The following is a 20,959-nucleotide window of genomic DNA, read 5'->3' on the forward strand; positions in this document are numbered from 1 at the left end:
AGCAGATTAAGAATTTGAATTCATTGCCTTTTTGAAAAAAAATATTGCTGAGAATGCAATCATTTAGAACTGTGTACCAGACACAACAAGCAATAAACAAACGATTTATAATTCCCAAAAGTATATGCTCCATCAGTCACAACTCTAGTCAAGGAAACAGTAAATTTTCCAATTCACCGACCCTCCAATGAGCTTTGTAAAATGACTAAGAAAATAAGTGTTATTGATTTCATAACACAACAATGTTGCTGCCAGTATCAGTTTCCAGCTGTATATCACTGATCTTAAATTTAAAACTTTTAATGCATTTTTTTAATTCATATCTTCCACTGATATTGTCTGGAGTCGAGTTAATAAACATGTATTCAAATTGCCTGACAAAAGTCCCCATGCAGTTAATTTAAAAAAATACTTAAGACAGCATGTCATGGACATGGGAAGACAATTTACTTTATTAGCAATTACATGTAAACTCCTGAGTTAACAGGAGATTTCCTGGGAGAACCAATTACAAGACTGCAAATCATTTAAAAAAAAATCAGAACAATGCTTGCTCGGACAGATATTTATCAATGCAAACCTAAAAATGCAACAATGGAAAGAACAAAAATGAAATCAGCAATTTAAAAGTTATTGGGAGTTGAGGTCCAACAGTTGAGGCAGAGCATATTCAATATACTATGTCTGTTTATTGTATGTTAACAGTTTTAATTGGCAGTTGGACAGAAGTAAAAGCATAAATGAAAGTGGAACCAACAGAGCAAAGAAATTAGTGGATCAAAGAAAAAAAAAATCAGTGGGGGAAAAAAAAGAGCAACTGTTGCCAACCAGGTGAACAGTGTTAGCGAGTCATCAGAAGAGGAAAATAAACCATCAAAATGCAATTGTTTCAAGAAAAATGTCATATGATGTGCAAACAATTAAAGAGGCAATTCCAAAAAATAATCTGCAAATTCTGGAAATACACAGCTAATTGGTTAACATCTATAAAGAGAAAAGATGGTTCAACACTTTGGTGTAGAACCTTAATTAGAACTCCAGTTCTGATGAAGGGTTTACATGAGAAACATCAACTCATCTTTTCTTTTTATAGACGCTGACAGATCTGCTATGGATTCCCCGCACTTTCTGCAGTGGCAGTACAGTTCATATTACAAAAAAGGTATACATCGTAAGTTACAGCACATAAATTAAAGGTTCCTTTTGCCATATTCACAATAATTTTATCAGAGACTCAAACCTGGTAAAACAAACTGTAAAATATTGTATAGTTGTAAGTTGATGAAGTGACCAAGCAAACCTAATACAAGATACAGTTAAGAAACCACAAATTGCCAAGCAGAGAGAACAGGTCAACTGTTCTTAAGAGTCATTGATATTTTAAACTTTGCAAGTTTTATATTTTGTATGAATGACTATAAAAAAGTTTAAGGCAAACCATATAAACCTCTGTTTAATTTTTCATTTTCAAAAGTATGTGTACATTGCTTCAAGGCTGTTGTGCTGTCTCAGAAATAGAGGTTCATTTATCACTTAACAAAACAAATCATTTAATATAACTAGCAAAATTCTTAAAATGCTGGCAAAGATTCCCAATGGAATCAATATCATTTTTCAACTACTGCCCCATCTATTATGGCATTTGACCATAGTTCTTACTGTTATTTGGTATGCATCTATTTTAAGATCCCTTTTATATCACTGTCAGGTTACAAGCTGTGAATGTACAAACTGCTGCAGAACACCATAAATGTTAAGCATTAAATAGTCAAATTTTATCTGCAAATTGTGAAATACTACTATCTATGACAAAAATTACATAACTATGTGCAATTTAATAAAAATTTCCATCCACTCCTAAATAGTTTTTTTGGTTTACCTCCATCTATTATAAAGTACCAATTTAGTTAAAAAATAAATTAGCAGCATATACTGAAGCAATATAACTCATCAATTTACTACATGTAGTAAATAAGTCTAAAAAATGCATACTTCAATGTAAATATATCTAATCAGTAAAATAAAAGTTAACTTGGAATATCAACTTGGCATGAAACCTCACCTGACTAATAAGATCTACTGTAATCCAAAATTTTGTGGATAGTAGTGTTTTTGTACTGCTGATGTATATTTGCTAACACAAAAGTTCCTAGCATTTTAAATCTAAATATATTTGTTACAGCTTTGAGATCAATACTTACAACTAGTACAGTCTTGGTTAAAATATTTTTTGATCACTGTAATGATTCAACATGTGGATATTTACAGTAAAAGTTCTGCATCAACTCTTATGCCTTCACAGGAAATCTGAAGCAATCAGGTCATTTAAAAAAAGTGTGAATGGTGAGTTTGTGAACGAATTAATGTTGTATTATTGGCATCTTCACTTCCAGCTGTATATTTTGCCAAAAGCTTAAGTAGGACACTATTGATTTAATGGGATAATTCATCAGTTTGGCCATTTCAATGCTGGTAATATGCTGATTCTGAAGCCGGTTGAGAGTCACCGGCTTGTGAATCAGACTGATTGTAAAGTTTGCTGTAAAAAAAAAACCTCATATTGCTGAGCTGGACAAATGCTTCGAAGCATCCTGACTGGGAAAGTTGTTCTTCAGTGGCATACAGTGAACTAAATGTCAGAAGGGAGGGGGAGCAATTATCAAGGACCTCTGAAAGGATCCTTGCTCCATTCCAAACAATACCTACTGTAATGAGCAAGTAGATTTTTATTATTCTACACATGGATTAAAATGCCTGAATAGTATAGGTATAGTTTTTCACTGCTGGTTTACCCATCAATTGTCCATTTTCTATATTTGTTTTGCATCTAATGGAAACTAATTGCAAAGTTTTAAAAGAAATAAACCAAAAAAAAAGAACATTTGATTTTTCCTCTCCACTCCAATTGGTTTTATTCAGTTTGCTTTTATTGATTATTCTTCCCTGGAGAATTAATAACCAAGTCCATGCCTTTCCAGGTGAAACCCCATTATCACCACAGGAATCTTGTGTTTCTGGTATTGATTTTAAAAAGTCAAATTTATCCACAGTTAAAAAGGAAAATTGTACTGTGAAGCTTTTCCAGTAACGTTTCAGTTTACATGGTGTGTAAACACAGATGTCACTGGATAACACTTACTGGGTCTTATAGTTTGTTGAATGATATTTGGTCATGATTTTATGTATGAGGAAGAATTAAAGTCAGAAGTATACCAGGATTGAAGGGCTCAACAAACAGATATGCATGCATAAAAGTTCAAAGAACAAAAGCAGTATCTATTCGAGCAGAATGCTGGGAGGTTACTGTCTACAGAAATTAAGTGTGATATCACTTGTTCTTAGACTTCAACTTAAAATGTATACTATTACAACATAGAAAAGCCAGAAAATGGGACAAACACAGATTTATGCTGCCAGATCTATGAGGATGTATTTAGAAGGAAATTTGTGTCACTCCATTTGGTAAAATACAATATGAATATTTACTATTACACCTGAGACAAGGAAATATTAAAACTTCCTTCAAAATATTTGATAGGAACAATTCTGTTCATACAGCATCTTTAACAGTTGTACAAATGTCTACATGCTGCACACAGAATTAAACAGTATTAAAAACATTGTGTTTCACTTTTCCAGATGCCATGTGCTACTTAAAGCCTTTAACTTAGTGTATTTCAACAGCTGCTTGAGCAATATCTTCTACTTCAAAAACCAATAAGTGAATCTGGAAGTTGCTACATCGATAAGTATTAGTAGAGCACTTTTAAGCTTACCATATATAGCCTTCATTCCATTATATAAGTAGTGTCAGATAACATCCTTGGGATCCATTAAATTACCAATACTGAAAAGTTCAATTTTAAATTTAAGTTGCAATGACATGTAAAAACTGTTACCCAAAATAACACACAAAGGTTACCAATGCAAATACTGTACTGATACAATCTTTTCTGTATATACACAATAAAAATGTCAGTATATGCAAAAATAATTAAAATCGTGCACAAAGTATACATTTTGTTGTAACATTTAAATTTCCCTTGCAAAAGGAAGCAATGGAAATTTTGTTTTTTCAATAATTTTAAGATCCTCCAACACTCTTTTCTGATCAACTTCTTAAACCCGGGGGAGGGCGTTTTTGTCCATCGATTCCATCTTCTTCAAAGTCTGCTCCACTGCAGCTTATGGCCCATCTAAAAAGGGAAGCAATGTTTGTGACAACCACTGGAACCCATGATCATTTTATGGCAATCTGGAAAAAAATCAAAATCCATACTCCTGGGAAAGTCTGAGCAGATCCCATCTAGCGCCACCAGTCTTCTGTAGCTTATGGGATCACTGCAGGAATTTTCTTTAACCAAGTCAAAAACAGACTATCGACACAAGTCTGCTGAGGCAGTGTCTCTCTTGTGCTTCCTCTTTTTGCTAGGTAAGTACTGTTGTTGATGTGGTTTGTTGCCTGGATTCTGTTTGTTTGATACACTTCCAACATGGCTGGAGTTCTGTTGTCCTTGGAAACCTCTGATAGACGAACGGAATAGTCTTGCTGCACCATGCTGGAACAAAACAATATCTTAAGTCAACAAAACATTATCGCATTAGCAGAAAATATCTTGCATCAATATGCTGAAACAGCGTATGAATATTGAAATTTAAATTATACTGCTGACTGTACCTTGAATATAATTTTACATGTAAATACACTTAAGTATATTTTTCCACCTTCGCTGCACCGCCTCCAAGGCAAATATATCCTTCCTTAGATAAGGTGACCAAAACTGTGCACAGTACTCCAGCTGTAGTCTCACCGAGGCCCTGTACAATTGTAGCAAGACTGCCTTACTCTTATACTCCAACCCCCTTGCAATAAAAGGTCAACATGTAATTTGCCTTCCTTATTGATTGCTGTACCTGCAAGCTATCTTTGTGTTTCTTAAACTAGGACACCAAAATCTCTCTGAACACCACCTTTTAAAAGTTTATCACCATTTAAAAAATATTCAGATTTTCTATTCTTCCTACCAACATTACAACAGTGATTACAATTCAAAAGTACTTCAATGTCCATGAAGTGCTTTGGACATCCTGAGTTTATGAAAGGTGTGATATAAATGCAAGTTTTTACTCATTAGTCTGTTAATTCTGTATACAGGTACAAATTTCTACACTCATCGCCCTTTCTGCCCCCAATCCTTTTCGGATTGAATTATTTTCCAGTTATTTCATAACTAATGCGAGAAATGCTTTTTCAAAACAAAAAGAAAATTTCTTTTATATACTACAAACTTGTATTACATTTGAATCTGACAATCATTTTCCTTTTTATATACTACAAACTTGATTTTGTCAGATTCAATTGTACCAGTATTTCTATTAAGTGCAGTAATTTTGAAAACCCACAGTCCATCAGTATTGGGTGCAAAAGCCATCAGGAAAACTCTAACGTGCTTCAATCACCATTATAATTGCACATCTACATTTGTAGGGAGGCTTGAATGATTCAAAATAAAGAGGAAATTGATATGTAAAGAATGCTTTCATTCAAAAAAGAGGTAAACAATTTATATTTTAGTCTTCATTCCAGCACCCATTATATATTGTCGGGAACTGATTCCACTTTAACTAGGATAGAAGAGGCATTCTCTCTGGAAACAATTTTGAACTGCCAGTCGGCATTTCTCGCCTGAAAAACGGGCGCGGCAGTTGAAAATCCGGAGTGGGTGTCCTAACTAGCAGTCCTGAAAAGCTCCACAGAAGGCCTATACATTTTTTTTTGGAGAATTTTTATGGTGCCAGGAGGAACAGGAAAGCCGCAGATTCTTCCAACTTATTTTTTCCCTTATTGACCCTATTTTTTTTTGCCTCTCCCAGCAGATTCCATAGCTGAGGTGGGGGAGAGGAAAGTGTCTAGTCATGATTCTCCAGCCATCATGATGTGTGGCTGCCCCAGCTGGTCTTCTCCTACCATCAATTTCATATAAATGTTTTAATACCTTCTAGGCAACAATGTAAAATACATTTAGCCACCTATTTCATGTGGAGTAAGTTTTTGGCTTTCTGACTCCACAATAAGGAATGATTTGGAGGAGAAGGCCACCAGGGCAAGAAGAGCAAAATTCACAGCCAAGCATCACTAAAGATTTCCTCCATATCAACTTTTAACAACCCATTTCCTGGAATTGAAAGTGGTTGAATGGATATAGGAACAGAGTGATATGATACAGGAACAGGGTGATGATATCAGAACAGGAACTGTGATTTGAACAATTTGCTTGCATGGAAGGTAAATACCAAGACTGTCTGGTTGGCCCAAATGGCCTGTTTCCGTGTTGTAACTTCTATATATCTCTACTTTGAAAACGCCCATCAACTTAGAGTTAAAAATAAAATATAGCAGAGTACTTTTTATTCAAGTATATCTCTATATCCTTGTAGAAAAAAAAAAAGTGTTTAAAAATGCATGAAACTTCCTATCCCAATGGAAATCTGCCACTTCAGGTCTCTCCACTCATCACAACTAATGTTAATGATGCGGGAAACCACTGGCACTTCAGAATGCCACTCATTATAATGGGTGCCTTGACTTCAAACTGGCTCATGTGGCCTGGAGATGCCAAACATATAAGTGGCAAGTATACAGCTGAGAAGTCAGTTTATAAAGGGAAGACCACATGGGCAATGTCAAAAGGGACTACACATCCACATTCATTTCCTTTGCTTCAATTGTGCTGTATATGAAGGATACTGGAAAGAACATATAGTTCTATCACTAGTTTGTGCAATATGATTGTTAGGAAAGAGAACCATTCTTTTTAAATTTTTAAAGATCACCGTTCTTGTTTCGGTGGGGCTGGGAGGAAAAAGGGGAAATAAGCAAAAGGGGAGAGGACCAGTTAGGTTAGGTTATGAAGCATGTTTCATCCAACACTGGCTACAGCATGAATAGGTGCAGAATCGAGTCCTGAAAGTGGAGTCCAATTGGAGCTAAATTGCACACCAGTAGGAGACCACAAAATGAATAAATTGCAAACCTGGGCTTTCGTATTGTTGCTTGTTGAATTGCTTGATGTATTATGTTGTATTTTCAAACTTGGCAGTGAAGATGATTCTGCTACTGACTCTTGTGGCACTGATCTGTTAGTATTGGACTGGTGACTGCCAGATTGTTTGGAGGTTTTGCAAGGTGTTCCATCAGAATCCTAGATGTAAAAACATATGAATTACATTTAGAATTATGCACAAACACCATCAAACAAAAACACTCCAACTGATTTTAATATCACTTTATTCAGTACTGGGACTTGCATTAGATGGATATGCTAGCACCTATTATGAAGGATGTTATTTCTCATAGGTCACGCAAGCCAAAATAAAAATAACTTGCGTTCTCCAAATCATAATCTGAAACTTGCTGTGAAAGCATATTTATACCTAGTTCCAAAAGCAAAATACTGCAAATGCTGGAAATCTGAAATAAAAACAGACAATGCTGGAACTACTCAGCAGGTCAGTTAGCATCTACGGAGAGAGAAAGAGAGTTAACGTTTCAGCTCTGACAAAAGGTCATCTACCTGAAACATCAACTCTGTTTCTCTCTCCACGGAGGCTGCCTGACCTGCAGAGTATTTCCGGCATTTTGTTTTTATTTTATACCTAGATTGACAGATGAAGCAATATAAAACAAGGAACATAGGAAACAAGAGCACTTATTGTTTTCAGAAAGATACTACCTATATTCTAGTGTCCTTTTTGTTTTTGTGAACTGGATTTCAATCCTCCCCTTTGCCAACACCAAAAGTCCTATACCCATAATTCAACACAAACCAGAAATCTTTTTGGAAAAGTGAAAAATATGGCAAGTGTTGAAAATAGAGAAAAATTAGTAGTATTGCAGGTAGAAAGAATACTGTGCATCGATGTTCCCGCTAAGCTGTGCAGCCACGCAGCCGTCTTTTCAATGGGGAAACCGCGCATGTGCGGTATTTTGAATGGGCCGGGCAGCACACCCCAAAAAAATTAACGGGAACACTGATCTGCATCTGCCCAGGTTATATCTAACCTGGAGTGGGTGCTTGAAGTAGACACTGGGTGTCTTATTCAATATTACTAAAACAACTGTTTTCTATGAATCCACATTAATCGGTTAATGACATCATTGTAAATGGAAATTGAATAAACATCAGGATCATAGTACTGTATTTTAATTAAATGACATAAGCACACTTTACCCAAGCCAAACCAATCTGAATAGCCAATTGTAATTGCAATTCTTCCTCCTGCATTTAAAAAACAATGTTGACTGCTTTGCTCAGTTGGAATATTCAAAGAAAATAAACAGTGGCCAGAGTAACCCATTGGAAGATTCTGGGAGCACAGATATAATGTATAGTTCAAGTCTTTAAATCACTGAAATTCCATGAAAATTAAAAGTTATTTACAGTTCCTTAGCTGAATAAAAAAACTTGTATTATTAGAACATTTATACTGAAAAATGGGTTTTGTAACAGTCAGTTTAAAAGTCATTAAAATACACTGAAAATGTGTTTGAATTTAATCTGATAATCAGTTTGAAAAAAAGTAATGCAATAACTCAAAATGTTACATTTAAATTTCACTAGTCATTGGAAGGCACTTCCAAAAGTGTTGCGACGTTCCAGTAAACCATTTATCCAAACAGTACGAAAACCCCCTCTTTCAGATGAACAAATAATTTGAACAATTAACTGCTATGTTGCACTGCTTCAGATGATACTAATTCAGCACAAATTAATATACAATACAGTACAATAATTATGCACACAACAAATACTGAGAGATCCAACCAATTTAGTCAATCAGTTAATTCCAATAAATTGTGCTTTGGTAAATGGCTTCCAATTGTAGCAACTGTGCTGGATTTGAAACTGTTTGGCCATGTGTTTGGAGTTCTGGAAGGTCAATCCCTCAAGGTTGCAGGAAAAATGACCGAGAGAAGTTAATCAGTTCGCAGCTCTGCCACTCGCTTGGAGTGCACTGTAGATGCACAACATTCCAAACCAAAGCATGGAAGAATAACTTCAGAACTGCATCAGTGGAGAAATAACCTCCTAAGTACATTCGTGATCATTAAGTGGTGACAGATATTTGTACAGGTGCACTTTCTACTGTTTTTAACCTATCAACAATAAACTTCTTCCTTAATCCCTTTAAATCATACTTGTACTGCAAGCTACATTTAAAAAGAAAACATTTACAATTTTAAGTAAAATATTTGTCTCTACAACAGATACCTTAACATGAAGCCAACAGTTTGGTTACTTACAACATCACTTGAACTGGATAAGGTAGAAGATGCAGAGGACAATGGACCAGACGATGAATTAGAAGAGTGTTTACTAAGACATGTTTCAGAAGTCCTACTTCTGGGCTGGCCTATAACTGCGCACTCTTCTGAAACATTGTTGTTGCATTTATCCAGCTGTTGTGGGCCAACTAGCAAAGTTACATCATTCCCTGAGGAAGAAGGAGGAAATAGTTTGCTCACTGCAGTAACTCTCTTTTTCTTAATGACCAATTCATTTTTATGAAGATCCATTTACAGTTATTCACTGAGCAATATTCAATGAACAATGTAGCCATTGGGCAGATTACAAGAAGAATGTTGGCACTAACAGGATCATATATTAAAGCTAGTTATGAAGAATAACGTGAGAAATTTGAGCTTTTCAGCCCAGAAAGGAGACATCTGGGACTTGGAGGTATATAAGCTAGTTAAGGGAATGGAAAAAATAATTCTGGAATATTAATTAAATTAAATTGCGAGAGCAGGACAATGGGCCACAGGTTCTTCACAGAACTGTTGCTGAGCAGTAGGATTGTGGCTTGGAAAAACAGTTTGAAAAAAATCTTTTAAATATCTCAGATCTCTGTATAAAAAGTATTATACCCAATATTAAATTGAGATATTATTTTCCATATTGGTTAAGAAACTGAATTCCCTTGCATTAATATAGTATTTTAGGAACAAATAATATGCAGACAATTCAAAACCAGGCCAAATGCTGAAGATAAAACTTGCATTGAGAGGACCAATTTCTCAATGTAACCGAACACTAAGTATATTTGAAGATTCTCACCTGGTTCCAAATTGTTAATAAGGAATGCAAAATGGCTTTAAGTGGGAGTAAAGTTGACCATAAATAACAGAGCCTCATAAAAATAGTAATTACTGGTAATGGAGGGGCCGAGATTCAACTGGAGGATTTTTGTTATTACTCAAAAGCACATGCTTCTTCAGTAGATTGTGACTGCAGAACCAATCATTTTGATAAATCCTCAGATATTGATACATGGGTGTAGATTTAAACCAGCAAGGTAAAAACGGACATTTAAAAATCAACAAGCAGGCAGGTTACAACAGAACCACATAACAATCGTCTTGAAAGATGATCATTTAGAGGAGGTTAAGAATGAGAGGAGATCAAGGAAAGGAGAAATCCAGAAGAATAGAAGTATCTGGGAAGGTGGCATTAAAAGGACTAGAAGTAACGTACTTAAAATAGTATGCACAACTGAAAGAGCATTAAGAATAAATTAGGTGATCTGGAGCTCTATGCTCGGGACAAAGATCATAATTATCGGAGTCATAGCTAAATAAGGACAGAGTGAGGGGCACATCTTGAAAGATATAAATTCACACAGAAGGGGGATTTTTTAAATGCAGAAGCAGAAGTAATTAAACTTCAATTTACTATTAACAACGTAGAAAAATTATAGATTAAGAGAAGCTAGTTGTTGGGAACTGTTACAGGTTATTGAGTCAAAGAAAGAATGAAAGCGCCCTTCATGTCTTCAGAATCTCCCAAAGTGCTGTACAAATTTTCATCCTGAAAGGATTTTCAAGATAGTGGCAAAAAAAAGAGATAAAAGCTGCCTCAAAGTAATTATCGTACATTGAATAGCTACAGCATCAACAGAAGACTCAAGAGCAAAGCACTAAAAAATAATGCATTTTATATGTGAGGGATTAAATGAATGAGACGGGCAGCTCATCAACAATTCTCAAATACCAAGTACAGATAATGTGCATTTTTGTGACAAGCAGGGATCCAACAACATAACACGGTGTATCTATTCAAACCTCTAAATGTCTATATGCAGTTACTTAGGGAAAAAAAACAGTTAAAGTTAATAGCAAACCAAAATTCAGCAAGAAGTGGTCAGAAACTAAGAAAGTGAGGAGAGAGATAAAAGGAAAAAAAATTATTTTATGGAAAAAGTAATCTCAAATTTCTTTTAGTTTATTATTTACTAGGGATTTTGTTAATCAAAGTAATTTACTTACAACACACCTACCATTAAATGGAGAATCACTACTGCTCTGTGGTCCCCAATGCTCTTGTATCCAGGTCCTGTAGTCAGCAACTTCCTGAGTTACTCGGATTATTCGACCCAATATACTGTTAAAATATATTGAATATTGAATAGCTAACTAGCAAAATGAATTATAATGTATCATACAACTAACATTAAATTGTTTAAAAATAGCTTCTTACCTTTCACATTCTCGGTTTGGATAATGCTTTGCAATTGGAGACACAGCGTGACTTAGAACAACATAGGCATAATCAAAGGCTTGCTTTACCTGCATGGCACCATATGAACTCCTACCAACATCATTTCCTTTAGAAAAGAAAAAAATAAATCACTTAACACACTATGCATGCTGTGTGTAAAAATAACTCCAGACAATAAAACAGACAACTATATTTCACCAAGTCAAAATGCATTGGCCCAGATTTTGCTGTACTAATAATAGTGAGGCTGTTAGCGTTCACCGTTATTACAGGGTAAAACTGACAGCAACTTCTGGCGCCCATATGCGCGTAGTTAAAGTTGAAGTCAATGATACCCTGCTCCTTCACAGGCTGCTATGTTAAAGCCTTCGCTGATGGAATCTGCACAGAAATCACTGTAGTGGCGTGAACTTGGTGTAATTACCCACTCGTCTCGCACTAAAGAGAGATGAAAGAGTCAGGGCTAGTGCAATCAGGAGTAAGTGAGTTTTTAACGATGTAATAAGTGTTAATTACTGCTGAACAACCTCTGGCCCTAAAAAAATTAATTTTACAAGCATAGAGTCTCATTCCCTCAGAAGAAAATTAATGATGCCGATTTTAAACATTTTTTTTTAGTTTTACTATTTATCTCTCATGTCTCTTCCAGTGTTTCAAATCAATGGTTTCTGTTTGTCCAACAGTACTTTCTTCATTTTTAGTGTTTCCTTCAAATTTTACAATAATTGCAGTTCATAACTTTTTTAAAAATCCTGATGTGTCTATTGGTTGGGAAATAAATTAATGCTACATTTTCTTGTGTGAAATGTTTCCTGGTTGTTTTTCTACTGGAGGAAAGTATACAGTGGGGTTCCCCAGGGGGCAATATTAGGACCACTGCTCTTTTTGATATATAATATATATATATTAATGACCTGGACTTTGGTATATAGGGCATAATTTCAAAGCTTGCAGATGACACAAAATCAGAAATGTAGTAAACAATGAGAAGGACATAGACGGACTAGTGAAATGGGCAGACACATGGCAGATGAAATTTAACACAGAAGTGAGATACATTTTGATAGGAAGAATGAGGCGAGGCAATTTAAACTAAATTGTACATTTTTAAATGAGCTGCAGAAGCACAGAGAACCAGTTATGTGTACACAAATGTTTGAAGGGGACAGGACAAGTTCAGAAGGCAGAGTACAAAAGCAAGGAAGTTGTGCTAAACCTTTATGAAATCATCATCTTCTTAGGTGGTCCCTCGAATCGAGGATGACTTGCTTCCATGCCAAAAAGGGAATGTGTTTGATGAGTTTACAGGTGTTTCAATGAAGGACCTAATATTCCAGGTCCCGAACTGCATATTGAAGGGTGGAAGATGCCTGTGCGTGGATTTTTTATTTTTTAATGTGTGGTGGCCGTTGCACACCAGCCACCACAAGGGCATGACAGAGCTTAGTCTTGGTCCAGTGGCAAGAATTAACCAAGACAACTGGAGATCAGCTCTGCTGCACGGACCTAGGTGCTGCCCCTGGGCCCACACCTCTTCTGGGCCCCGAACTCGCGCCTCTCCTTGGCCCCGAACTCGTCGCTCTGCAATCTCTCGCCGCACCTTCGTCCCGACCTCATCGCTCCTGCTGTACCTGCCCGCACTCCAATCAGCAACCTGGACCTTGGTGACGTCCAATCCAGTCGCCCTCTTCACTGCCGTCGCCCTCCTGCACCAGCTCCCGCTGCTCCCTGGAGTGGTATGCTCCTTTTAAGGAAATACTTTATGAAATACTATTTAGACCTCAGCTGGAGTTCAATTCTGGGCACGACACTTTAGGAAGGATGACAAGGCCTCAAAGAAATGAGCAAGAGATTTACTGGAATAGTACCAGGGGTGAAAGACTTGAGTTATGTGGAGAGACTGGAAAAGCTGGGGTTGTTCTTCTTAAGAAGAGAATGTTAAGAGGCAATTTGATAGAGGTGTTTAAAATCATGAATGGTTTTGATAACAGTAAATAAGGAAAACTGCTTCCAGTAACAGATGGGTCAGTAACCAGAGGACACAGATCTATGGTGACAGGTAGAAAAACTAGAGGCGACATGAGTGCATTTTTTTCTTCATACAGCGAGTTGTTGTGATCTGGAATGCATTGCCTGAACGAGTGGTGGAAGCAGATTCAGAATACTAAGTTTCAAAAGGAAATTAGATAAATACTTGAGGAAGGGCTATGTGGACAGCGCAGGGGAATGGGACTAATTGGATAGCTCTTTCAAAGAGATGGCACAGGTGTGATGGGTTAATTGGAATTCAATATTTTAAAAAAACATTAAAAACTTTTGTATATTTACCCATTTTGTCTCCTGCACTGGTCATATCATTTTAACACTTTCTAATTTAATAGGTTATTTTAAAAGACAATATGAAGAACTGAAAACTGCAGAACCTAAATAAAACATTATTTTTACTTCATGTAACACATGTTAAACAAGCTGTCCGATAGCAGATCTAATTTAAGGGAATCTTTCATGAACAGACAGCCTTGTACTCGCATATTTGGAAATATTATATATAACCTTGACTTTACTTCCTTGTATCTAATTTATCCAAATCTTTTCATTCCTAACTTTGAAATCTTTCACCTACTTTCTTATTCTATTTAGTTTCTGCTCTCTAGTTTGGAGGTGGTATTAGCAATATATATAATTGATTTTTATTGATTTAAATCAACTTTAAAGATTCCAATTAATTGAAAGACCAAACTTGGTAGTTTGACATGTGATCAGGTCGATCTTTGATACATTTTAGGGAGTCAAAACAGGAAGAAACTCTGATGACATGTATACTTGATAGTGATCCTGCAGCCCGACTGTCGCCAGGTGAGTACAGTTTTGTATTGCTCCAGATGAGTTAATTAGCATTAAATGCTAAGACACAATTCATGTAAACTCACATAATTAAACCAGTAAATAAACTTATGAACAAAATGCCATCAATTCATTATTATTCTATTGTTTGTTGATACTACAAGCAAGTTCCTTTCTTAAGTACTGTATCACCTTTATACGACAACCTTTATACAAAAGTTCATCATGCATAATGTCAAAAAGAAAAATCACAATTATGCAGCTAAGTAATTGCAAAAAGTCACAAACTCTCTTCACAAGCATATAATGCAAACACAGAACATACAATTATGCTTTTCTATGCATACCAACTACATTTACTACTTGGAAAGCACAACTGTCAGAGATAATACAAAAAAGTGAAACTACAGTGCATAAGTTTATTTAGAAAATATGGGAATCATTTTATGGCTTTTACTTCATCAACATTTAGAAGAGTTACAATTCCCCCAGTGAGAGCACTACCTGATAGTAACTTCCATGTATCAGTAATTCTCTACAGAAATGGAAGAAAACCTTTAAGTGCCATTGCAAAATAAATATGTCTCATTTCTAACTGATTACCTGAATCTATATTTTCCACATAATCTATAATCTTAAGGATCACTTCAGCAATTTTAATTTTTAAACTATCGAAACACCAGATAAAGTGTTACCTTGCTGCAGTGGATCCTCGATATACAGCATTGATGGCCTGTATCCATCAGCCATAATTTTTTGCACTTCATCCTTAGCAACATATGAGCCCCCATCATTTATCCGAATACCAGTCTTAAGATAATTAAAATGTCTTCCATATAGTTCAAAAAATTCAATTAGAAGCACTCCAAGATTAGCATCACAGTTGCAGGCATCTTCTCGAGGATGTAACTACAAGCAAAGGAACATTATGGATTAAGTTAGATGTTTTGATTTGATGTGAAACAAAATAAGGACTTCTGTCTTCTTTAAGTAGCTAACTATAACCATAAAGACACCCTCAAGTAGGGAGGATAGAACAGTCTGTGCTATGGACTAATCTATAACTCATTATTAAAGTGAGTGAGTGCATCAGCTGAACTGAGAGACTGTAGTGGGTTAGGAATTATTCCATTCCTCAGAATGTATGTTATAAGGGATCTCATGTCTTGCATCTCCAGTGAGAAAGGAGACACATTCCTAACAACAACTGGCAGTCATTGGGCTCAAATGTAACCTCTGGCTAGCAGTGAAGCAGTAAACCACTTCAGATATGGTGGCATTAAAAACATACCTCTGCCTTTTAATAAAACCCAGGATACTGCACATCCAACAGTTTATTACCTAGTTTATTTTATGAGTATAAGAAATAATGGATAGCTGCTCAGTGAAGCATTGCTACTGAGGCAATATTTTACTTCGATGAGGTGTTATATGGTGGGAGGGGAGGAAATAAAAACAAGATTGTACTGTTTATTTTCTAGAATGTATTCAGGACAGTTTTTTTTAAAGAATCAACAAAGGATAAGGCCATCATAGTGATAAGGAACAAACTAGAATTAGTTAACAATCTGACCATGGGAATATTTTGAGAGAGTGGTAAGAGGGAATGTGGGCCCTTTAAAGACTGATGCAAGTGATACAATTATGGAGATGGCAGACTGTTAAATAAATACTTTGTATCTGTTTTCACAGGCGAGGAAGAGGACAAAATACCAGTTATACAAGTGAACCTAAAAATAAGTCAAGGGGAGGAACCTATTGGAATTAATATAAGTAAAAGACAGACAAATCTCCAGGGTTTAACGGCTTCCACTTTAGGGTATTAAAAGAAAAAGGTGGGGAAATTGTAGGTGCATTTGTCATAATTTTCTAAAGCCCTTTCGATTTGGGAATTGTGCCTTTGGATTAAAATTTTTTTAAATGTCACTCCATTATTTAAGGAGGGAGAAATCACAAAATTACAGACCAGTCAGTTTAATGTCAGTTGTGGGGAAGTTACTGGATTTGATCATCAGGGACAAAATGACCGAGCATCTGAACATTGTAGACAGGGGAGTATCTATGGATGTTGTCTATATGGACTTCCACAAGGAATTTGTTACAGTTCTGCACAAGAAACTATGAGCAAAACCGAGACAGAGTTAGAGTAACTTGTGATACTGGTTGTGTGGCAGGAGACACAGAATAGGGATAAAGCTGATTGGTAGGATGTGATAAAGTGGTGTTCCCCAAGGATCTGTACTGGGCACTCAGCTATTCACTATATATAGCAATAACTGGATGGAGGAAGAGAGTGTTGTATATCCAGTTTTGCATATGACACTAACATTGAAAGATTAAATGAATGGGCAAAACTGGCAGATGGAGTTCATTGTGGGGAAGTGTGAGGTCGTCCATTATGGATCCATGAAAGAAAAATTGGAACTTTTTTTTTTACTGACGAGACACTAAGAACTATGGAGGAATAAAGGGATTTGGGTGTCCAGGTAGCTGGAATACAAAGGGGAGGGAGTGATGCTTCAGCTGAACAGAACCTTGGCCAGACCCCATCTGGAGTACCTCGCTCAGTTTTGGGCACTGCACCTCAGGAAGAATATATTGGCCTTGGAGGGGGTTGCATAAATGTGGGTTGTATTCCCTAGAGTTTAAAAGGCGTGATCTAATTGAGATGTTTAAAATGATAAAAAGGTTTAAATATAGATACAGGGAAGTTATTTCCTGTGATGGGGGAATTTAAAATAAGGGGCATAATCTTAAAATTATTTAGGGCATTCAAGAGTGAAAGCAAGAGCACTTTTTCACGCAATGAGTAGCAGAAATGTGGAATTCTCTCCCCCAAAAGCGTGTGGATGCAGCATCCATTTAAATTTTCAAGATGGAAATAGTCAGATTTTTATAGGTAAGGGTATCAAGGGATGTGCATCAAAGGCAAGTAAATGGAGTAGAGGTACAGGCAAGGCATGATTTAATTGAATAGCAGGACAGGCTTGAGGAACTTCACTCGTATCTATATTCCTATGAAACTAAGTGGGCATAGAGACAAGAGGCAAAATCAGCAGTGCTAATTTTTCTGATGACAATTATTCATATTAATGCACATGATCAGGAGGAAGAAGAAATATTCATGGTTGCAAAGTATCAATGGTTGCTGCTGAAAATACCAACAGAATTCTATGTCAGGTCAATTCACCTTCAAGGAGTGGAGAAGGAAAAGTGAAGGAGAAGAGGAATGAGCGATACAGGGATGGGGAAGAAGGGAAGAGTGAGAGAGTGAGGAAAATAAACTGCAAGCTAGAACAGAGAAAGTGACAGCGAGCGAAAGTGAGCATGAAAGAATAAGAAAAAGGAGAAAGATTTTCACCTGTAGGAAGCTAACAGCCATTAGGAATAGGCTGTAGGAGCCAATCCCACCTGTGAACACTTCATTTAGGTCTCTCTGCAGCAAGAACTGCTTCAGCACTAGAACCAGGTACGGGAGCACTGGAAACTTCTACAAAAAAGTAAACTTTTGTTAGCTGTAAACTGGAAATTGTCATGTTATCAAAGTAACGTTCATCCTTTATACGGTACTTTAGGAAATCTGAATGAAAACACAAACAAGGACATGGGAAGAAGAGAAGCAAAAATTCAAGAGTGCAGGAAATAATAACTTTGTAACATCCTACTATAGTTACATAGGGGCCAAGTTTCGGCCTGAGTTGCTGCTGTTTTTTTGGAGCAACTGGTTTAGAATGGAGTATCTTAGAAATTGCAATTCTCGGCATTTAGTTTGCTCCAGTTCTACTCCGTTAGAACAGTTTCAGTTTGGAACAGATTTTTTTTTCCTCAAAAGGGGGCATGTCCAGCCACTTACGCCCGTTTTGAAAGTTTAGGCAGTGAAAACATACTCCAAACTAACTAAGAATGGAGTAAGTGTAGATTTTTGTATGCTCAGAAAAACCTTGTCTACACTTAGAAAATCAGGCGTAGGTTACAAATCAGGCATAGGGAATGGGGGGGGTTTAAAGGGAAGTTTACAAACATTAAACACTACGGCACCAAGTTTCCACATGCGGTGAAAAAGGCGCACCTCAGAGCTGGGCGCCTGTTTATCGCGCCGAAAACGGCACCGGAAAAAAAGTGCGGTATTCTCGAGCTCCTTGGAGCTCGATGTCTGCTTGGCGCGGCGCACAGGGGGCGGAGCCTACCACTCGCGCCGATTTTGTAAGTAGGAGGGGGCGGGTACAATTGAAATGAGGCTCCTTGGTGCCGGCAACCCTGCGCGTGCGCGTTGGAGCGTTCGCGCACGCGCAGTCTGAAGTAAACATTGGCACTCGGCCATTTTTAAAAGTACTGCAGAAAAAGTGAAGATTTGTTTCTTGGACCCCAGCAAAGGCTTGTATTTTAATTTTCTTGATATTTGTGTGTGTGAGGGAGTGCTTTTAGCAGCACTGCTGAATAAATCACCTGCTGAAATCAGTGAGTTCAGCTTTTCACTGCTAAACTTGCAAGTTAAGGACTGTGTATTTGGAGAAATAAAAGTGCCAATTCAACTTTGCAATGGATCAACATCCACCAAGAACAAAGAATTTCTTGTATGAGGAAGCAAACCATTGCATAATATGTGGTGTTGACAATGCAGCAAATTTAAATATAAAGATGTCGATGTGGCTGTCTCTCCCTGTCCAAATGGCCTCAGTCAGTCCCCCTCACAGCTCGAAGGCTGCTGCTGTTCTTTCTTCGGCTCCCGGCCAGCCACTGATGCCGCTGCAATCCCATGGCCGAATGGCCTCACGTCCGCTCCTGATTCTTCGGCTGCCTTCGAACCACTGACGCCGCCCCATAAGCGTGGCCGAACGGCCTAAAGAATTTAAAATCTGCAGCTGCGTGTGTCCTGTGTTCATTCTTCGGCTCCCGGCCAGCCACTAACGCCGCTGCAATCCCATGGCCGAATGGCCTCAAGTCCGTCCGGGTGCTGCACCTTCGCGGGGAATGAAGGCCTGCCTCAAGCACCGCAGTTCAGCTCGAAGGCTGCTTGCTGCCTGCCGCTGCCGTCGAGACACTGACGCCACACCGCTGCCTCAAGCACCGCAGCTCAGCGCGAAGGCTGCTTGCTGCCGCTGCCGTCGAGTCACTGACGCCACACCGCTGCCTGAAAGGCCTGCCTGAAGCACTTTCACACAGGTAGGAACATGGTTTATTTAATCTTTTCTTTGCTTATAAATTTTTATTCAGGTTGGATTTATTTGTATAATATTTGTATAAGTATAACTAAGGATTGATTGTAGAATTTAATGACTTCCCTTCTCCCCCCCCCCCCCCCCCCCCACCTCGTTCCCGATGCCTAATTTGTAACCTGCTCCTGATTTTTTAAAGTGTAGACAAGGTTTTTTCAAGCGTACAAAAATCTTCACTTACTCCATTCTAAGTTAGTTTGGAGTACGTTTTCACTGTGGAAACTTTGAAATCAGGCGTCAGTGGCCGGACACACCCCCTTTTGAAAAAAAAATTCTGTTCCAAAGTGAAACTGTTCTACCTGACTAGAACTGCAGAAAACTAAATGTGGAGAATTCCGATTTCTAAGATACTCCGTTCTACACCAGTTGCTCCTAAAAATCAGGAGCAAATCATGTGGAAACTTGGGGCCAGAAGTTTTACAAATAAAGAGTCATCAATAATAAATGATAAATACATCAATAAATCAACCAATAAATCAATCAAAAATTTTTTTTTAAATCAATAAATAAAACATTTTCTACTTACCGACTGCAGCACCGGGAGTCCTCCAACAACATGCTGGGACGCCGCCCCCCCCCCCCCCCCCCCGCCCCGCCCCAGTGTCTCTATCTCTCCTGTCTGTCTATGTGTGTCTCTCACTTTCTGTCTGTCAGTATCTGTCTTTCTGACAGCGAGGGGAGTGGGGTGAAATTGGAGGGGGGGAGGAGGAGGGGGGTTGGGGGGAAGAGGAGAGTGGGGGGGGGGGGGGGAAAGAGAGAGAGGAGAGGGGAGTGGGGGTTGGGGGGGAGCAGAGCGGAGGTCGGGTTGGGCCCGGTCCAGTCCGGTGGGGGGGGGGGGGGGGGGGGGGCGGGAGTAGAGTCGGGTCGGGTCGGGAAGCAGGAGCTGGGCGTGGGAGGCAGCCTTATCCACGCAGCCCCAGTGAGGCCATTCGGCCAGGGCTAGGGCTGTGTGCTTTGAGCCCCTCCCACACAGTTTTGGGTGCCTGGAGCTACTGCACATGCGCGCCCACTGTAGCGCGCATGTGCAGAGCTCCCGGCACTGTTTTCAGCACAGGGACCTGGCTCCGCCCCCCACAGCTTGTGCTGTGCCGCGTCCAGCTCCAGAGGACCTGCAGGGAGCCGGAGAATAGGCAAGTTTTTTTTAGGCGCACTTTGTGGTGCGAAAAACGGGCATCCAACGGCGCAGCCCAAAACTTGGGCCCATAGAATGTACAGCACAGAAACAGGTTAATTCAGTCCAACTGATCTGTGCCAGTGTTTATGCTCCACATGAACCTTCTCCCACCCTATTTCATCTAGCCCTATCAGCATAACCTTTCTTCTTTTCTCCCTCATGTCTTC

At 38.2% G+C, this 20,959-nt stretch overlaps 1 protein-coding gene across 1 annotated transcript in view; it reads right to left on the reverse strand.

Annotated features, from left to right (window-relative positions):
- Positions 1-430: 430 nt before the first annotated feature.
- The window catches only part of tent4b (terminal nucleotidyltransferase 4B), a 70,161-nt gene continuing 49,632 nt past the window's right edge, over positions 431-20,959 (reverse strand). Inside the window, exons 6-12 of the mRNA XM_070898027.1 lie at positions 17,764-17,892; positions 15,098-15,311; positions 11,538-11,664; positions 11,338-11,441; positions 9,305-9,495; positions 7,035-7,202; positions 431-4,559 (exon numbers count right to left, since the gene is read on the reverse strand). Of these exons, the coding sequence (XP_070754128.1) occupies positions 4,377-4,559; positions 7,035-7,202; positions 9,305-9,495; positions 11,338-11,441; positions 11,538-11,664; positions 15,098-15,311; positions 17,764-17,892 (1,116 nt within the window). The 3' untranslated portion in view covers positions 431-4,376. The remainder of the gene's footprint in view (positions 4,560-7,034; positions 7,203-9,304; positions 9,496-11,337; positions 11,442-11,537; positions 11,665-15,097; positions 15,312-17,763; positions 17,893-20,959) is intronic.

This window comes from Pristiophorus japonicus, chromosome 13 (genome assembly GCF_044704955.1).
Source record: "Pristiophorus japonicus isolate sPriJap1 chromosome 13, sPriJap1.hap1, whole genome shotgun sequence".
Classification (NCBI taxonomy): domain Eukaryota; kingdom Metazoa; phylum Chordata; class Chondrichthyes; family Pristiophoridae; genus Pristiophorus; species Pristiophorus japonicus.